This window comes from Antechinus flavipes, chromosome 4 (assembly GCF_016432865.1).
Source record: "Antechinus flavipes isolate AdamAnt ecotype Samford, QLD, Australia chromosome 4, AdamAnt_v2, whole genome shotgun sequence".
Classification (NCBI taxonomy): domain Eukaryota; kingdom Metazoa; phylum Chordata; class Mammalia; order Dasyuromorphia; family Dasyuridae; genus Antechinus; species Antechinus flavipes.
Genome location: NC_067401.1, coordinates 165,580,195 through 165,597,308, shown reverse-complemented (window position 1 = coordinate 165,597,308; position 17,114 = coordinate 165,580,195). Strand labels below are relative to the sequence as shown.

Here is a 17,114-nt window from a genome sequence, read left to right as displayed (position 1 = left end):
GAGAGAATAATTAAGTGGGGTTGGTTTGAAAAAGCTTCTTAGAGTAGATGAAATCTAAGTTGATACTTGAAGAAAGCCAAGGAAGGTAGTAGGTAAAGATGAGAAGGAAGAACACTGCAGGCATGAGAAACAGTCAGAGAAAATGCCCAAAGTTTAGAGATGGAATATCTTTTTTTGTGGAACAAGGCTAGTGTTACTGGAGTGAAGAGTACATGGCAGGGAGTAAGATGTAAGAAGACTGGGGTGGGGAGGGAGGAGAGAGAGGACAGAGGGAGAAGGACTTATAAATGCCAAACAGGGGATTTTTCATTTGATCCTGACAGGTAACAGAGAGCCACTAGAGTTTATTGAGGAAGGGGTAGGGTGTGGAAAGGAGTGACAAGGACCTGTGCCTTAGATCACTTTGGTCACTGAATGAGAGTGAGAGAAGACGAGGTCATGTACAAGGGCTGGATAGCACCAAAGCAGAAAATGGGACATACTCAAGAGATGCCACAAAGCTGAAATCAACAAGCTCTGGCAGCATGTTAGATACAGGGCAGGGGCAGGGGAAAGGTGGGGAGGAGCTGAAGTTGACACACATGTCAGTGCTCTCGATAGTAATAGGCAAATTTGGAACAGAGGGAGAATTTCAGGGACAGGTAATGCGTTCAGTGTTAGACAAGATGAGTTTAAGATATCTACTGGACATCCATTTCCAAATGTCTTAGAGGCAGCTAGAGATTGAGGATTGGAAATCTGCAGACTGGGAAGAATAGGATAGGCGAATTAGAGAATCATTACTGCAAAGAGATGGCAATGAAGTCCATGGAAGCTGATGAGATTACACAGTGAATTAATATGGAGGGAGAAAAGAAGGGAAGAAGAACCCAATTTGGAGCCCATGAGACACCTATGGTTAGAGGTTATGATCTGGATAGAAATCCAGCAAAGGAGAGTGGTGAGTCTCTGCTCTCTGATTTGGGAGTGGATTTGGGAATTAAAAGAGAATACCCTGAACTGATTGAGAAGAGGGAAGGAAGAGAATAGGTTGATGTGATCTAACCTGGCAAGCTAAGGGGAGAATGGAGTAGAGTGGGGAGAGACCAAAGGCTACTATAAGAGGTGAAGGCCATACAAGGGGGAATGGCAAAGTGAACAGAAATAACAGGATAGGAGAGATTTGGGGAAGATTAAAAACAACAAAAGGTGGCAACAGATTGGACATATGGCATGAGTGGGTGCAGTCAAAACTGACAGTCAAGTTTTGAGCTTGAATAACTGGGGAAAGGGTGGTCCCCTTCAGAGTAATAGGGAAGTTCTGAAGTGGGGACAATTTGGGGAAAAAATAATGAGTTCTCATTTGGACGTGCTGAATTTAAGAGATCTATAGGATATCTAGTTCAAGACATTCAAAAGGCAGTTGGATATGTGAGACTTGAGGTCAGGAGAGAGGTTAGATAAATCGATTTGAATATTACCTGAGTTTTAAGTACTATATCCAGAAACAGATCTAAAGTGAAGGGTTTGGGGATTAAGGATTCAAGATCAATCACACTAAGGAAAAATGATGTATTCTCCTCCAACAAGAAAATAAATTAAAAGTTTTAAAACTGACTATTGCAAGAGCTTAGGAAAACAAAATGGTAAATACATGTGGAAAGACATACTATTCATAGTTTAAAATTTCCTATGTTAACTATGGAGCAATGGGCAATTAACAAAACTGTCTCTTCCCTCCCTCACTCATGGCCCTAGACTTTTTCACTGCAGGACTGTAGTTTAGCCAAGTGACCTATTCAAATGAGTACATGGCCATCTAACATAGCAGGTGAAATTGTTCCAGTCGCTATGATATAATTAGCCCACTCATAGAAGCCCCTGTGCTCTAACAAGATTCAACAATAAATCAAAAGATGTCTAGTGGGTTACAAATTTAAGAAGGGAATGGGGGGAGAAGTGGGGAGAGGGGAAAAAACAACACACACACAAAAGAAAATCTCCATTCTGTAAAAAGACAAAGTTGCCTCTGAGCAGTCATTTTCTCAGCAGGAAACAAAATTAAGTTCATCATCAGGGTGTGAATTAATGGTCTCTCATGCTGTTTAGAAATCTATAAGGAGCTATATATGGTTTACAGAGAACAATTTTGCACAGGATGTGTAATAATCACTGTAACTGTATAGTCGCCCTTGAGGTCCCTTTGGATAATGTTACAGTAATGCTGTGCCTCTGAATGTTTTATGAGTGGCATTGGATTTAACAGGCAAAGGCTGAGAAGCGATAAAAGCTTCTTGGTTTACAACAACAATAACAAAAAATACAGAGTTAAGAGAACAGGGGGCTTTACCTTGTGATCAGACCAAGGAGTCTGGCCTTTCTATGATTGCCCACTCAAATCCATATCAACCTGTCCTCACCAACCCTGTTTAGTAACTGTCAAAGACAATGACATATAGTAGAGGTATTTCTTAAAACCCATTCCTAAAACATATCAAAACTTTTCATTTCCAGACAGTTTGCCAGTAATGTCTCAAAGCTATGGAAAAACTAACACAAAAACTTCAAAATTAGTAACCTAATTTCCTACCCTCCCCATTCCCACCCTCAACCTTCTTACCGTTTCTTATTAGGATACCACCATTGATTATAGAAAGATTTTAAATCACAGCCTAATGCTTTTAATTGTGATGCTGTCCACCAATTTAATTACTGGCAAAAACTTATGTAAAAGGGAAGGCCTTCTTGGGAAAAGAAAAAATTTAATAACTGAATTTCTTCTCTCAGTAGGAGAACAAATGAACCAGAATAGTTCTATAAGGAAAAAGTATATAGAGCAAAGAGGATAACTGATAAATTAGAAGCTGTGAAGATACTTTTTTTTTTAAATTCTAGAGAGAGACAAGTTGTTTTCAAAGTAAAGATCATTAATATTCCACTTCTTGAAACTACCAGTAGGGGGAACTACTCACTGCAAAGATATTCATGATATCATTCATCCTCCTAATTTCCCTTCTTTCTCCTTATATTTTCAGTATAAAAAGGGAGAGAAATAGAATTAAGCATTTATGTAGGTCTTTAAATAATCTTTAAAAGCATTATCCCCAAACAACTCTCAGGTTCTATCTCATTCCCAACAGATGGGCAAAGATGACCAAAAAAGAAAATGACAATTATTGGAGAAGATATGGGAGGTCAGGCCCACTAACATACTATTGGTGAAGCAGTGAATTAATTCTGCCATTCTGGAAAGCAATTTGGAACTATACCCAAAAGTCACTAAACTGTGCATATACTTTGACCCACCAATACTACTACAAGGCATAAACTTAAAAAGAGATCAAAGGAAGAAAGTACTCATGTACAAACATAGTCATCGCTGTACTTTTTGTTGTAGCAAAGAACTAGAAACATAATGAGTGCCCATTAGTCACGAGTAGCTGAACAAATTATGATATATGTGATGGAAATAAGAAATAACAAAAAAGATTGATTCAGAAAAACCTAAGAAAATTTCTATTAACTTATGCAGGATGAAGTGAAATAAATCAGAAGAACAATTAATAAAATGACTATGGCTTTGTAAAGGAAATCAACTTTGAGAAGTCTCAAAACTATGATCAATGCAATGATTAACCATGACTCCAAAGAACTAAATGATAAGGCATGTTTCCCACCTACTAACAGAGAAGTAATGGACTAGAGGTGCAGAATGAGACAACTCTTCAGAGACAGACAATATGTGGATTTATTTTATTTGACTATGCCTACTGGTTACAAATAAAGAGTTTTTAAAATATTTTTTAAGGGAGAGAACTTGGGGAAGGGAGGGTACTAATGATTCCCAACAAAAGAACACCTGTAATCAATGATGGATTTAAAAGAATGCACAGATGAGAAAAGTATGAGAATCATACCAGACAGACAGGAAGGACAGTAAGTCAATAAGCATTTATTAAGCTCTTATTATGTGTCAAAAACTATGTTATAGACCAAGGATACAATGAAAAGTAAATACAGAATCTACCTTCAAGGAGTTCACATTCTAAGTAACTTGCACACAACTACATATATAAAGAATATATACAAAGTAGATGGCAGGTAATCACAGAAGGAAGTGGTAGACACTGCGGGGAAAACTGGGAAAGATCTGCAGAAGGTAAGATTTGAGCTGAGTCTTAAAGAAAAGGAAGGAAACCAGGAGATGGCAATGAGGAAAGAGAGCATTCCAGGCATAGGGACAGCTAGCACAAAGGTACACTGTCTAAAGATAGTGTCTTTTATGAAGAACAGCAAAAAGATCAATATAGCTGGATCATAGATTACATGGAGGGGAGTAAAGTGTAAGAAGACTGGAGAATTAGGAAGGGGCTAGGTTATAAAAGGGCAGCTAGGATATGGATCTAGTAGGATAAAGTACAGCATTTGAAGAGTCAGGAAGTCTCATTTTCCTTGAGTTCAAATCTGGCCTCAGACACTTATTAGCTGTGTGATTTCACCCTGTTTGCCTGTTTCCTCATCTGTAAAATGAACTGGAAAAGGAAATGGCAAACTACTCTGGTATCTTTGCCAAGAAAACCCCAAATGGGGAAACAAAACGTCTGACATGACTGAAATGACTGGAGAACAACAAAAAGGTTGAGAAAAGCCTTAAATGTCAAACAAAACATTTTATGTTGGATTCCGGAATAGGAAGCAACTAGAAGACAAATGAAAAAGAAGAAGTGACCTGGTCTAATCTAAACTTCAGAAGAATCACCTTGACGGCTAAGTAGAAGATAGACCACAGAGGGGAGAAACTTGAGGGAGACTGATTGTAAGGCTACTGCAATATCCCAGGAAAAAGCTGATAAGGTTGTAATAAATATACTGGCTGTGTGAATGGACAGCAGGGCTTGTATATAGGGAGATATTATGAAGGTGGAAACAATAAAGCTTGGCAACACATTGGACAGCTTTGAAAGTGACAAATATACTGTATACTTTAGAAAGAAGAAAAAAACTTAATGTAGTAGAGATTTATAATTTCATATCCAATTATCTTTTACTGTTATTTGTATATAGAAAGAATTATGTTTGCTGTGTTTGTTAAGTTCAGAATAACAAAAAAATCATAATTTTTTTAAAAAGCATCATCTCTATTTAGTAAAGAGCAGGCATTTGCCCAATGGAGCAGCTAGGTGGAGCAATAGATAAAATGCCAAGCCTGGAATCAAAAAGACTCATCTTGTAGTGTCCAAATCCAGCTTTAGATACTTAATAAAAGCAAGTCATTTAACCTGTTTGCCTCAGTTTCCTTAGCTGTAAAGAGAAATGGCAAAACCACTCCAGTATCTCAGCCAAGAAAACCCTAAATGGGATTGGGATCATGAAGAGTCAGACATGATTGAAAAATGACTAAACAATCACCCAATGGTCACTAGCAAAGGCAAGAAAAATCAACAGCTCTCAAGAGTTCCCCTTTCTTTTCAAAAATTCCTCACTGCTTTACAGTTAAAGATTACAGAAATCCAGGTGTTCTTGAGAGAGGTAAAGAAAAGGAGATGATTTGCAAGTGAATGAAAAGCAGTGTTTACATTGGGATTTTCTTTCAAGTTCTATCAGTGGTCCAGAGGGAAGAATCAAATAGCTATTAAGGACCCCCAAATCAGTGTTCTCATGTTCCCAGAGTTAGAGCTACACTGACAATGGTTGCCTAACTGCCCTACATTCCAAATTACCATTCCAGAAGAGGAAGTAAGGAGATGTAAGGTGGGTAAAAGGGCAAAGATAATACTATCTACTTAGGCCTAAGTATTCTATCTTCTGCTCATTGAATTTAACCCATTGTTGGCAAATTGCATTCCATTTGCCCTTTAAAACTAAAAAGAATAAGGAAAAAGTATAGGGTAGGGGTGAAGGAAGGAGGAGAGAAAGCAGTATGGTATGGTTGTTATTATAAATGAAATACTTTTTTATTCTTTTCAAAATGTTGAGTGGAGTGGACAGAATGGGGGGAAATTGAATTAGACAAATACAGTATCACCTCTTGGCCTATTTGAATGAAGATCAAATGTATCACTCTTTTATTATAAGTTGATAAATTAGCACTCTCTGTTCCTCCTCAAATCAGTAAAATACAAAGAATTCTAGATTCGCTGAGATTTTTTTATAAATAGGGAACACCAGCTAAATGGGGCAGTTCTCTGTAAGAAATATCAACTTAACCCCATTGATTAGCTTGATCAGCACTAGTCCTGGCAAAGGACATACTCACCCCATGCCAGCAGCAGTCAAAGGAAAGAACTTTCCCTTCTGACCCAGAAAATGATGCTAGCCTCTCAATATATGCATTGGTTATGATGCTCAGCAAGGTTATCAGATTGCATCAGTGAAATTAGTTCACTGTTGTCTCCTGACACACAAGCAGTAAAAATGAACAAAAATCACATCAGGAGGAAAGTGCCTGTGACACAGAAAAGGAACTATTAAAAGATTTCTCACAAAGCGCAAGGGAGAGCTGTAGCAAGATCAAGCTGTTCTAACAGTTTAGGAGAGAAGGGATTAAGTGTGTGGAGTCAATGTCTCTTCCCACTCTCACACGTTTTGTCACTTTGTCAAAAGAGTTCTAAAACTTTACCACCTCTTCTTGCTAAGCAGCTGGTAGAAGGCAGAAGAAAGAATCAAGAAAGATTTCATTTTTTGGAGAAAGCAGAATTAAGATAAGGTTGAGAAAATACAAATCAATTGGAAGCCATGCTAATGTCATGAAGATAGTTGTCATGGTCACCAAATTTGGATATGTATAAAGCAAAATTCAGAAGACTGAAGAGACTATGGCTGTAAATTACATCACCTATCCCTGAATGAAGGAAAAAACAGCCCCGGCAAGTCTTTCCATCATCTAATTTCAAAAAATCCAAGTCAACCAATCCAGATGGGCAACTAAAAAGGCTACTCCTTGCTCATCTTTCCTGCTTACTAAAAACAATTGTTTTCTAATCCTATTGGAAGAAAGGTGACTAGTTGCACAAGGGCACAAATAAAGTACATTACACAATATTGCACAATTAAAGAGGGAAGGGGTGGAGAAAAGGTAGTAACATTCAAGTAAAGAGCTGAAAAATATTACAAAATCTTAATCCTACCCAAGAGACCCTCAAGGGTACTATCAAACACCAAGATAAATTGCCTAATTAGCTTTTTTAAAAAATGGGTAATTGCTTTCATGAGCTTTCACAGGAGGCTTAGCAACCTTTTAACATACATTCTCACTGTATGTTACACCAGAACATTTCTGAAAGGAGTTTTATACCCTCCCGAAGAGCCACTGATAGTAAACCTCCTGCAATACAGTCAGGGTCCATAATGTGCACTTGGGTGTCATTAGTGAAAACACTATTCAGAGTTTGCTGGTCAATACGTGTTCACATAAAAGGGCAATGTTCTAATATTCATAATCCCAGAGCCCAGAGGGCAGGGTTTTAATGAAAGTCTGTACAGTTTTGGCCCCTGCAACATCAAAGAGACCAATAAAACTCCTCTCACATGCTGACAGGCAAAAGTCAGATGGTGAACACAGAACAGTTAAGAGCCCAGCACAGTTCCAGGATTTGCTTCAACAAGGCAACCCATCAATTAAAAGGGGAAAAGGGGGAAGAAAAATTGAGAACATGCTAAAAACAAACTGCATGTGGCTCAGAGAAGAGCCATGTGGTTTTGTTAAAGCCTCCTGCAAGAAATCAAAACCAGATGTTGGCCAATGGAGGATACCCAGGTGAGCACAGGGCAGGCTCATGTCCTGCATATGCTTTGAATGTCAGGATGCAGCTGCTGATGAGCGCAGTGAGCCACAAGCAGTAGTCTCACAAAATGAAGGGAATGCAGGGACAAGGGGGTGTTGATTAATGTAAGGTAATTCACTACTGGGAAGGCCTGTCACATGCTGAGATGGAAGGAATGGGGAAATGCTAAAGTTCTGCCCACACTGCATAGGAATGGACCCAGGTTATTCATCAAATAGACTAGAGGGGACCCAACATACAGGGTTTCACATAATACAAAGTAGCCCTTTTGTAGCTGGCAAAGCTGTGAAGACCGGGCTCGGGTTTCACTGTCATTACTTATATTTCTCTTTCCCTTAGTCCATACTGTTCTTCCTGCTGACTCTTCTAGAATCAGAGCTGGCACCTGTTTTGGTCCCCTGAGACCCAAACAGATCTAGTACCTTTAAGTGGTTAAATAGGGCCACTCTTATCCCTCTACTAGATAGGAATAACCAAAATAAGACATTAGACTGGGAAGCCATGCTGACTTGGGTAGTGCAACCAAATGAAGCAAAATGAAACATCTTTAGGCATTTCTAATAGTTTCACAGTGGCTCCCAAAGGAGGGAGCTTCCCTTATGGGAGACTGTTTTCTCATATGGAATTTTTATGAGGTGTTAATACTGGTGAGAGTACACTTTTCAAATACAGGGATGTTAATTAGGGGAGAGGAAGAGGACAACAAATCCAAGGATTTTCTGTACTCTTAATTATGTATATGTTTTAATCAAGTGCTTTCCTCAGCATCTCAACCAAGTTAAAATAACCATATACACTTCTGCCTAGTCTTCAAGACAGTATTTGCTAACTCTCTTGCCTACCATCTTTGACAAGACTTTTTATTTTGTCAATTACAGAAGGTGGGGAGATTCGAGTTCCTACCAGGAACAGATGTTATTTAGCCATTACCACTCAAAAGTGAACTAATATTCAAGAGCAATGGATTACATTCCTCCTCCCAGGCCAGCCACACAGAGAGTGTGATTAAGGGATTGAGAGCTGAGCGAATTTAAATCAGAGCTGTTGTGCCTCTTTGCAGGGGAGGTGTGAGCTGGACATGCATGGGTGCACCATTAATGTGAATTTATAAAACCCTATTATTGTCAGGGACAGAAGATCCCAGAAATGAATGTTATCGCAGACAGCACCGACCTACCAGCTATTGCTCCTGACAGCCACTCAAAGCAGTTCTGCAGGAATGTGTCCAGGGACTGAGAGTATAATCTCTTGCATAAAACCTTTCTTTTTATTCTCTCTTCCAATCTATGGTAAATATTCCAAGGCCTCAAAGAACCCTCCAAATAAATATACCTATAAACACACTCAGTTTAAGCCACTATTACACATGGAAAATCAGATTTTTAAACTCCTCCCCCTCAACCCCAGGACACAACCACAGATGGAGCCAGAAAAGGGGTCAGATAGCACCTGCTAGAAATGGCCTTGTGAAGCAGGCCTTCAGTCATGTAAGGGGGTTATAATTCTATCAAGAGTCCTAGTAAACAAACAATAAATAACATGAAACAGTAAACAGAGAAGAGACATAGTCACAAGCTTTGTCAAGACTAAAACTGGCTCAAAATTTATATCCTGAAAATTAAAAAAAAAAAGCTGCAACCATAAATTTACATACCTTTTAATGCACTGAATGGCTTGTTATTGAAATCTTGTCCAATATGCTGGCAGAAATGCTAAAAGCAGCTCTATTTTGGCTCCTTATATTCTTCATACAGGTGGCCAGAACAGTGCTATCTCTAGTGTCAGACTTACAAAGCTTCCTTTATTAGCAAGAATTGTACTCATCCCAAACTCTTCCACTAGAAGCAATCTCAAAGCCTTCCCTCCTTTTCCCACAAAACCAATGGCAGCAGGCAAAGCGAACGAACTCCTTGGGACAAACCTCAGGACATCCATCTCTGAAAGTGATACTCACACTTACAAAGATAGCAGAATTGCTCCCAAGACATAGTCAAGGCCAATACTACAGAGCTTCCACCCAAAGTTCAACAAGAATAATTAGGGGGGTGGGGAAAAAACTGAGTTGTACATACCTGATATTTTGGCAGAATTTGGATCCATGAGATTTTTTACTTCTCCAAGATGACCAGCAGCTTCTATCTTTTCAACTTTCACAGGGGGCTCTTCACTCACAGACAGGGTAGTATATGTACTAATCAACAGAATTCCCAAGCTTATCCACAGAATGAACTATAGGATACAAAGAACACATGAGAGCCAATGAACAAATGTCTGAAAGGTCAAAAGCCAACATCTTTACTTTTGACAGCTTGAGATCTCTTGAACTCCAGGGAATCCTTTTGTGTGATGAGGGGAAAAGGTTAGATTTGGATTGTGCATATGTGTACGTATTTTAAAAAAGGGGAAAGGGTGTTTTAAAAAAAAGTAACATATTCCTAAAACAGAGAGGAGAGAAAAGGGATGTGTGTACAGGGACCTATCTGCCTCCCCTAAGTAGCAAAACTGCCAAATGACTGGCTGCTGCTCCAAACAGAAAATGATCTGCAGAGAGAGACCAGAAAGAGAGATTGTTGGCTAACAACACTGACAGTTAAGGAGATTTAATTAAATACTGACGTATTATTTTTTACCTAATCATCATAATTGTCACTAGCAGAGTCTCTTGCTAAACCTGGTCTGCATGTCAACGATGCTATTCAGTTGGGAATCATCAACAGAATTTATCAAAGCCAGATTTAGAGATTAGAGGAAAAAGGAGAAGGAAGAATGAGATTGAAAGGTTGGCCAGAGCCTCTGAACCTCTCCTCCTTGCTCGCCTCAGACAGAGATGGGAGTAGAGGGGAGGTATTGGGAACAGGTACAAAGAAAAAACTAAAAACAGCAGAGCAGTGGTGTATGAAATGGAAAATGCCTCACTGACTTCTAGAGATCAATACAAATCTGCCAAGACTCATGTAGAGAGAGGACTTTCAGAATTACCTGGTCAACCTTCCAATATCATTTGAGAAATTCAGTACCTCTTAACTCCTTTAGCTAGAAGTAAGATTCTCAAGGTCACTCCCAAATTCACATATCTCCTTCATTCTCACTATATCCTATCACTCCTCAAACACTATAGGCTTACATATACAAAACATCATAGAGAACTATTCTGGTGGTAGTCAACAAGAGTAAGAGCATCAAGACTGGGATGCAACCTGTCTAGGAATAATAAATGATGAGATTTAACCGAATTAATCCAATTCTAAAATCCAGCCTTGTTTTTTTAACACCATTCTAGAGTTAGAAAAAGTTAAGGACTGCTACAGAGGCAATATGCCCAACTTGGAAGAAAACAGAACAAAAACAAAACAAACAAAAATTACAGACTGACATAGAAAGCTGACTAATAAAAGCAAATGAATAGAGCAACCATCAGAAGATAACTATATTGGATGGAAGTCCCTTTCAAAATAACAAATCTCTCCCAATCTCAGACTCGCTTTTTTACTAGTATCTATGCCTTAAACTACTTTATCAGATTGTACCAATATCTGTTGTAGGCACAGCTGAGTTACCAATGTTTTTTTTGTTTTTTTTTAACTCACTTCCCTGAGCATGTTGACATAATTATAATTAATTGTTAACCTGTTCTGATTCATTATTCCTATTTATAAAACTGGACATTAAGACTATCCTCTTTAACTTGGTAAACAAAGCTATTCAACCACTTTCAGACTTCTTCATATTTTCACATAAAGAATTCCTCACATTGTTAATATTATAGTAATAATAATGCTACAGTATACTACCTCTGCACTTAAAGATCTAGATCACATCTGGTTCCCTTTCATCAGAGAATTTTGCAAATGAATGGTGCGTGCTTTTCTCCCCACAGAATCAAAGGAGCTCAGTATCTTCATCCTCATTAAATTTTTACACTAATTTAGGAGTGGCAGACTTCAGTCTATTTCTTAAAGGTTGAATTAGTTGATTCTTTGAATAAAATGACTCAGAAAGAACAAATGAATACTTCCAGGATCCCAAATAATCCCAGAATTGGATTTTCATAGGGGAAAAAAAGCACTTGCTATAGCTCAAATTTTATGCTTATCAATTTTTAAAAGCTCTAGAACAAGTCTACTTGGAGGTTTTCCCCCTCTCCCTATCCCTTCCAGAAATGGCAAGTTTGTTTCAGTACTCATGGAAGCAAAGAGCTGATAATGCTCCCTAGAGTCCAGGAGAATGCAGGGCAGGCTCTTTCCCCCAGCTACTCTGCCTATGCCAAGCAATGCTGACTTGCAGCACACACAGCAAGTCCAGCTTGGCGCCTTAGGCAGTGATCATCTTTTGGCCCTGAAAACTTCAAGTGACAGAACAATTTCCTAAAGTGAATCTATATGAAACTGCCCACTTTGTAGCACAGAAAGTCTAAGCCAAATCTGCCAAAAAGGCTTCAATGAGGTTGGAACCTTCTTAACCCCCAAAAGCACTTTGATTTTCTTAAAATTCATGGATCAAATAGTAAAAGTCATAAAAGAACACCTAAATTCCTGGTGAAGCCATGACTAGGGAAAACCTACACAACAAAGGAACTATCAGAATGTCAATGGCCAACATCATCTAATTTGGATGCCACAAAAAATTCCCCTACTTAATTCCAACTATTTATCCTGCATTATAGTTATTTACCACTGCCCACTTTCCTTTTAAATTTAAGTTGCTTTGTGCTCCGGGCTTCAAAGGAGAAGAGGAAAAGAGTAAAATGGGACAGAAAAAGTTGTAAATGGAAGAACTAGAGGCTTAACTTGGAAGACCTTGGAGATATAGCTGCTTGATAAAGAGTTTTTAGTTGAGCTGCCTTGGAAATCCTTTCACTAAAGACCCAGGAGGAGGTCATTATTTTATAGATTCAAAAAAAGTAATGGCATCATCAAAGGGTTAATCTATTTTAAAACTTCTCTACATGTGCAGGTGACTAACCATCAGCGCAATGGAATCAGTATTCATTTAGGATTCATCTAGTCTATAGCAGAAATGACCTCGCTGGAAAGCAAAAAAAATTTATCTTCCTCAATGGGCTTCCCATAACGCCAATAGGATAATAACAAGATCTTAGTATGAGCACTTAAATGAGAAGGAAAAAATCCTGCTCCCTCATCATCAGCAGGTCATGGGGGGAAGTGTTATTCTAAAATGACAAGGAAGAGATGCTGCCTAGGCAGGTAGAAAACTTGATGAGCTTCAGCATCTTTACATCACTGTGATTTTTCGGTGTGTTCACAATCACCCATGTGCAATGTATGTTTCCCACCAGTTCCATGGGACAATCTAAATAAATATAGTTACTTTCTAAGTCTTCTCAACTCCAATCTATCTTATTACCACAATCTTTAAAATGCTTCTGATACAACGATAAAGTTATCTGGTTGGGGATTTTATGTTGGCTTATTTTAACAAGGACATCATTTAATGTTTTGATTGGAGACTGACAAGTCAAAAGCAACACTTCACCTATATCGCTGAATGAAGTATTTCAACCCTCAACTTTTAGATCTTTTAAAAAAAAAAAAAAGGGAAAATTGCACATCAAAATAAAAGTTAACTATTTTAGTATCTATGGATATCTTTCTACTACACCAAGACAAGTGTTCTGCAGTTCCTGGGAACCAATGTAACCATAGAAAAATTATAAATAATGACAGGCACAGTGAATATAGATTACTGGCTCTGGAGTCATGAGGCCCTGAGTTCAAATATGGCCTCATACACGTATATATGTATAACCCTGGGAAAATCACTTAACCCCAAATGCCCTGAAACAACAGCAACAACAAAAAAGAAATAATGACAAAGAATGAAGCTAAAACACCTTGGATCCATTTACTTTCTAGGGAAGAAGTGCTTCACCTTCAAATTGAAAAAGATTTGCAATACCTTAGTGAGATCAGATGAATTATTTACTTATGGGATTCATATCATTTCATCTCACAATTAATTCTACCTCAAAAGGTAAGTACAAAGCCAAGCATCTTCACTTAAAATAAGTTAATTTGTTTTTTCCCCCCCTAAAAGCAAACTACTCTAAAATGATCCTTCATCAGAGAAATATTTGGAGAAATAGGACTTGCACCAAAAGGCAAGACTAAGGGTTACAAAGCTGATTCCAGAAATCAAGCTCTAACGTGGACATGAGCCCTTAGCTTAAGAATTACATATAAGGCTACCCTCACCTCCACCTCCATATAAGGGCTACATATTTTGTTTACTAAACTAAACATATTTGTATTCAATATGAAGTCACAAAGTATGTTCCTTAGTTCAGGATTCCCCACAGGCAGCTTAATATATTGCTGGCAAAATGTTGGCCAACAAGAAATTAGTAGATAAAGTTGGCTTTACAAAAGCAGCAAAAAGGATACCAAATGTTGACCAACAATAATGATATCTTCTAAAATCATTCACAATTCTACCAGTCTGGTTTGAAGCTCTTAAACATCCCTTCCTTGATCAGTTACCTGATCATCTTTCCAACAAATCAAATTTTAACTAAACCACCCCTTTACTTTCTTCAAGCTACCAAACAGTTTTGATGATTGCTGTTTTATAATATAGTTTTAGGTCTGGTACTGCTAGACCACTATCCTTTGCATTTTTTTTTCATGAATTCTCTTGATATTCTTGACCTTTTGTTCTTTCAGATGAATTCTGTTATTTTTTCCCCTAGCTCTGTAAAATAATTTTTTAATAGTTCGATTGGTATGGCACTGAATAAGTAGACCAATTTAAGCAGAATTGTCATTTTTATTATATTAACTTGGCCTACCCATGAGCAATTGATATTTTTTAAATTATTTAAACCTGACTTTATTTGTGTGAGAAATGTTTTGTAATTGCATTCATATAGTTCCTGGGTTTATCTTGGTAAGTAGACACCCAAATATTTTATTTTGTCTACAGTTATTTTAAATGGAATTTCTCTTTGTATCTTTTGCTGCTGGGCTTTATCAGTAATATATAGAAATTCTGGTGATTTGTGTGGCTTTATCTTATATCCTGAAACTTTGCTAAAGCTGTTAATTATTTCAAGTAGGTTTTTGGATGATTTTCTAAGACTCTAAGTATACCAGCATATCGTCTGCAAAGAGAGATAGTTTTATCTCCTCACTGCCTATTTAAATTCCTTTAATTTCTTTTTCTTTTCTTATTGCTAGAGCCAACATCTCTAGTACAATACTGAATAATAATGGTGATAATAGGCATCCCTGTTTCACCCTTCTTCGAGCTACAATTCCTAGGTTTTGGCTTGGTGCCAGTCACTGACTGATTCATTGTCTTAATAACGAACATTTCACCTGCAGAATTCATGGGCATACTTTACTGACCAACTAAAACATCTGGGGATATGGTACAGCCTCAATTCTCTATTTTTTTCTTTCCTGCAGGAAAAAAAATGCAAAAGAACCTATAGTACTAGAATTAGGAGATAAAACTAACACAATTATATGTTATATAAGTTTTTGTTGGTAATTTTATATAAAATTTTTAAGAATCATTATTTTACTTATAGGGCACCTCAATTCATGCAATAATGAATCATATAATAAAAGAATTCTGCTTTTAATTCAACTTCCTATTTCATGTTTCATTATGCTTGGGAAAGAATTCAGGAAATAGGATAGGAATAGATATCTTTTCAAAAAGTGAGATGATATTTAAATTAGTATTTATATTTCAGGAATGGAGGAAGGGTTAAAAGGTGATCAAATGGTCCTTAAGCCTACTACAGATGTATACAATTTTAAATTACTAAGCATCAACATGAAATTTTCAATACAGAAAACAATAACAAATGAGAAGAATGAGTCAAATAACATCCAACTGAACTGAAACTAGGCTTGGCCATCACAAACTGGTTGTAATACTAGGTTTTGCAACAGATTTTGAGATTTAACATTTAATCTTTCCTGAATGGAAGAGAGCAGGTGAAAAGGAATATCATGAAGGTAAAAAGAAGACTTAGTGGAGAGGTCAGCTGTTAGCTTTGACAAAAAAATGCCAAGACTTTAAGGATCTCTTAGTATAAGCTTTGCATCAGAAAGATAACTTTCGTATATAATCATCATATAATCAGCCTTTATGTTATGGTTATGATATTCAAATCATCTATGCTATTAACTAATAAAAGATCAGAAATATGATATTTTGGTGTTAAGTTCGCAATCAGTCCTTAAGCATTTAAACACCTTCTCTGGGCCAGGAGCTATAATGGAAATTAAAGATACAAATATAAAAAATGAAATAATTCCTACTTTTATTGGACATGCAAGTTTATGTAGAATAAATATAAAGGTAATAAATACAAATAAATTCAAGGAAATTAGGAAGAGAGAACATCAAGGAAGTTGGGAAAGATGAGAAAAAGCTTGATGTAGAAAGTAGTGGCAAAGCTACATCTTGAAATGAGGAACTCTCTAAGGTAAAGCTGTGGAAAAGGAATGCATTCCAAGCATGACTTGAAGAGGTAACAAGCACTATTAAAACAAAGTTAAAAGGTTAAAAAAAGAAGTAAATGTAAAGTATCTCATAATAACTGGCCTGGAAACAGATTAAGGAGGGAAAAAGTTAAGAATCAATAGATTATTTGAATGTTATGACCAAAAAAAGGACGTAGATATTATATTTCAAGAAATCTTAAAGAAAAATGCTCACATCTCTTGGAACCAGCAGTCAAACTGGAAACAGAAAGACCCTTTATCAGTCAGCTTCTAAAACAAATCCAAACAAAAACTCCCAGAGTCAAAATATCAAAGCTTTCAAATCAAGAAAAAATATTCCAAACAGCTAGAAAGAATGAATTCAAGTACCTAGAAGCCAAAGTCAGAATCACATACAATTGGGCAGGCATCCTATAAAGGAGTAGAGAACCTGAAATACAATATTACATAAAACAAAGAATCCAGCAAAACTATGTATAATGATACAGAGGGGAAAAAACAGATCTTTAATGAAATAGAGGATTTTTAAGCATGTAAAGATCAAACCAGAGTTGCGAAGAAACTATGAAGGTCAAACATAGGAGTGAAGTGAAACATAAAAAGGAATAGAGGAAGGATTAAAGGGTGATCAAATGGTCCTTGAATGAATCATCATCAATGAAAATCATCAATGAAAAATGATAAAGGACTAAACAAAGATAGACTGTTTATATTCAAATATAGGGAGATGTATGCCCTCTCTGAACTCTATCTTCATCAGGATTCATAAAGGAAGTACAATTAGACAAGGTCCAGGAGTGGTTCTATTATGACTTGATAAAATCTTAAGAGAAGAATAAAAAGAGACAGAGAAACACAATGGAAGGAGGGATGG

The 17,114-nt window shown here is 37.1% G+C and overlaps 1 protein-coding gene across 2 annotated transcripts in view; it reads right to left on the bottom strand.

The window, feature by feature from the left end:
- The window catches only part of SLC38A10 (solute carrier family 38 member 10), a 68,962-nt gene that overhangs the window by 13,108 nt on the left and 38,740 nt on the right, over positions 1 to 17,114 (bottom strand). For both annotated transcript variants that reach the window (XM_051995407.1, XM_051995408.1), the window contains exon 11: positions 9,836 to 9,992. In XM_051995407.1, coding sequence (XP_051851367.1) covers positions 9,836 to 9,992 — 157 coding nt within the window. The remainder of the gene's footprint in view (positions 1 to 9,835; positions 9,993 to 17,114) is intronic.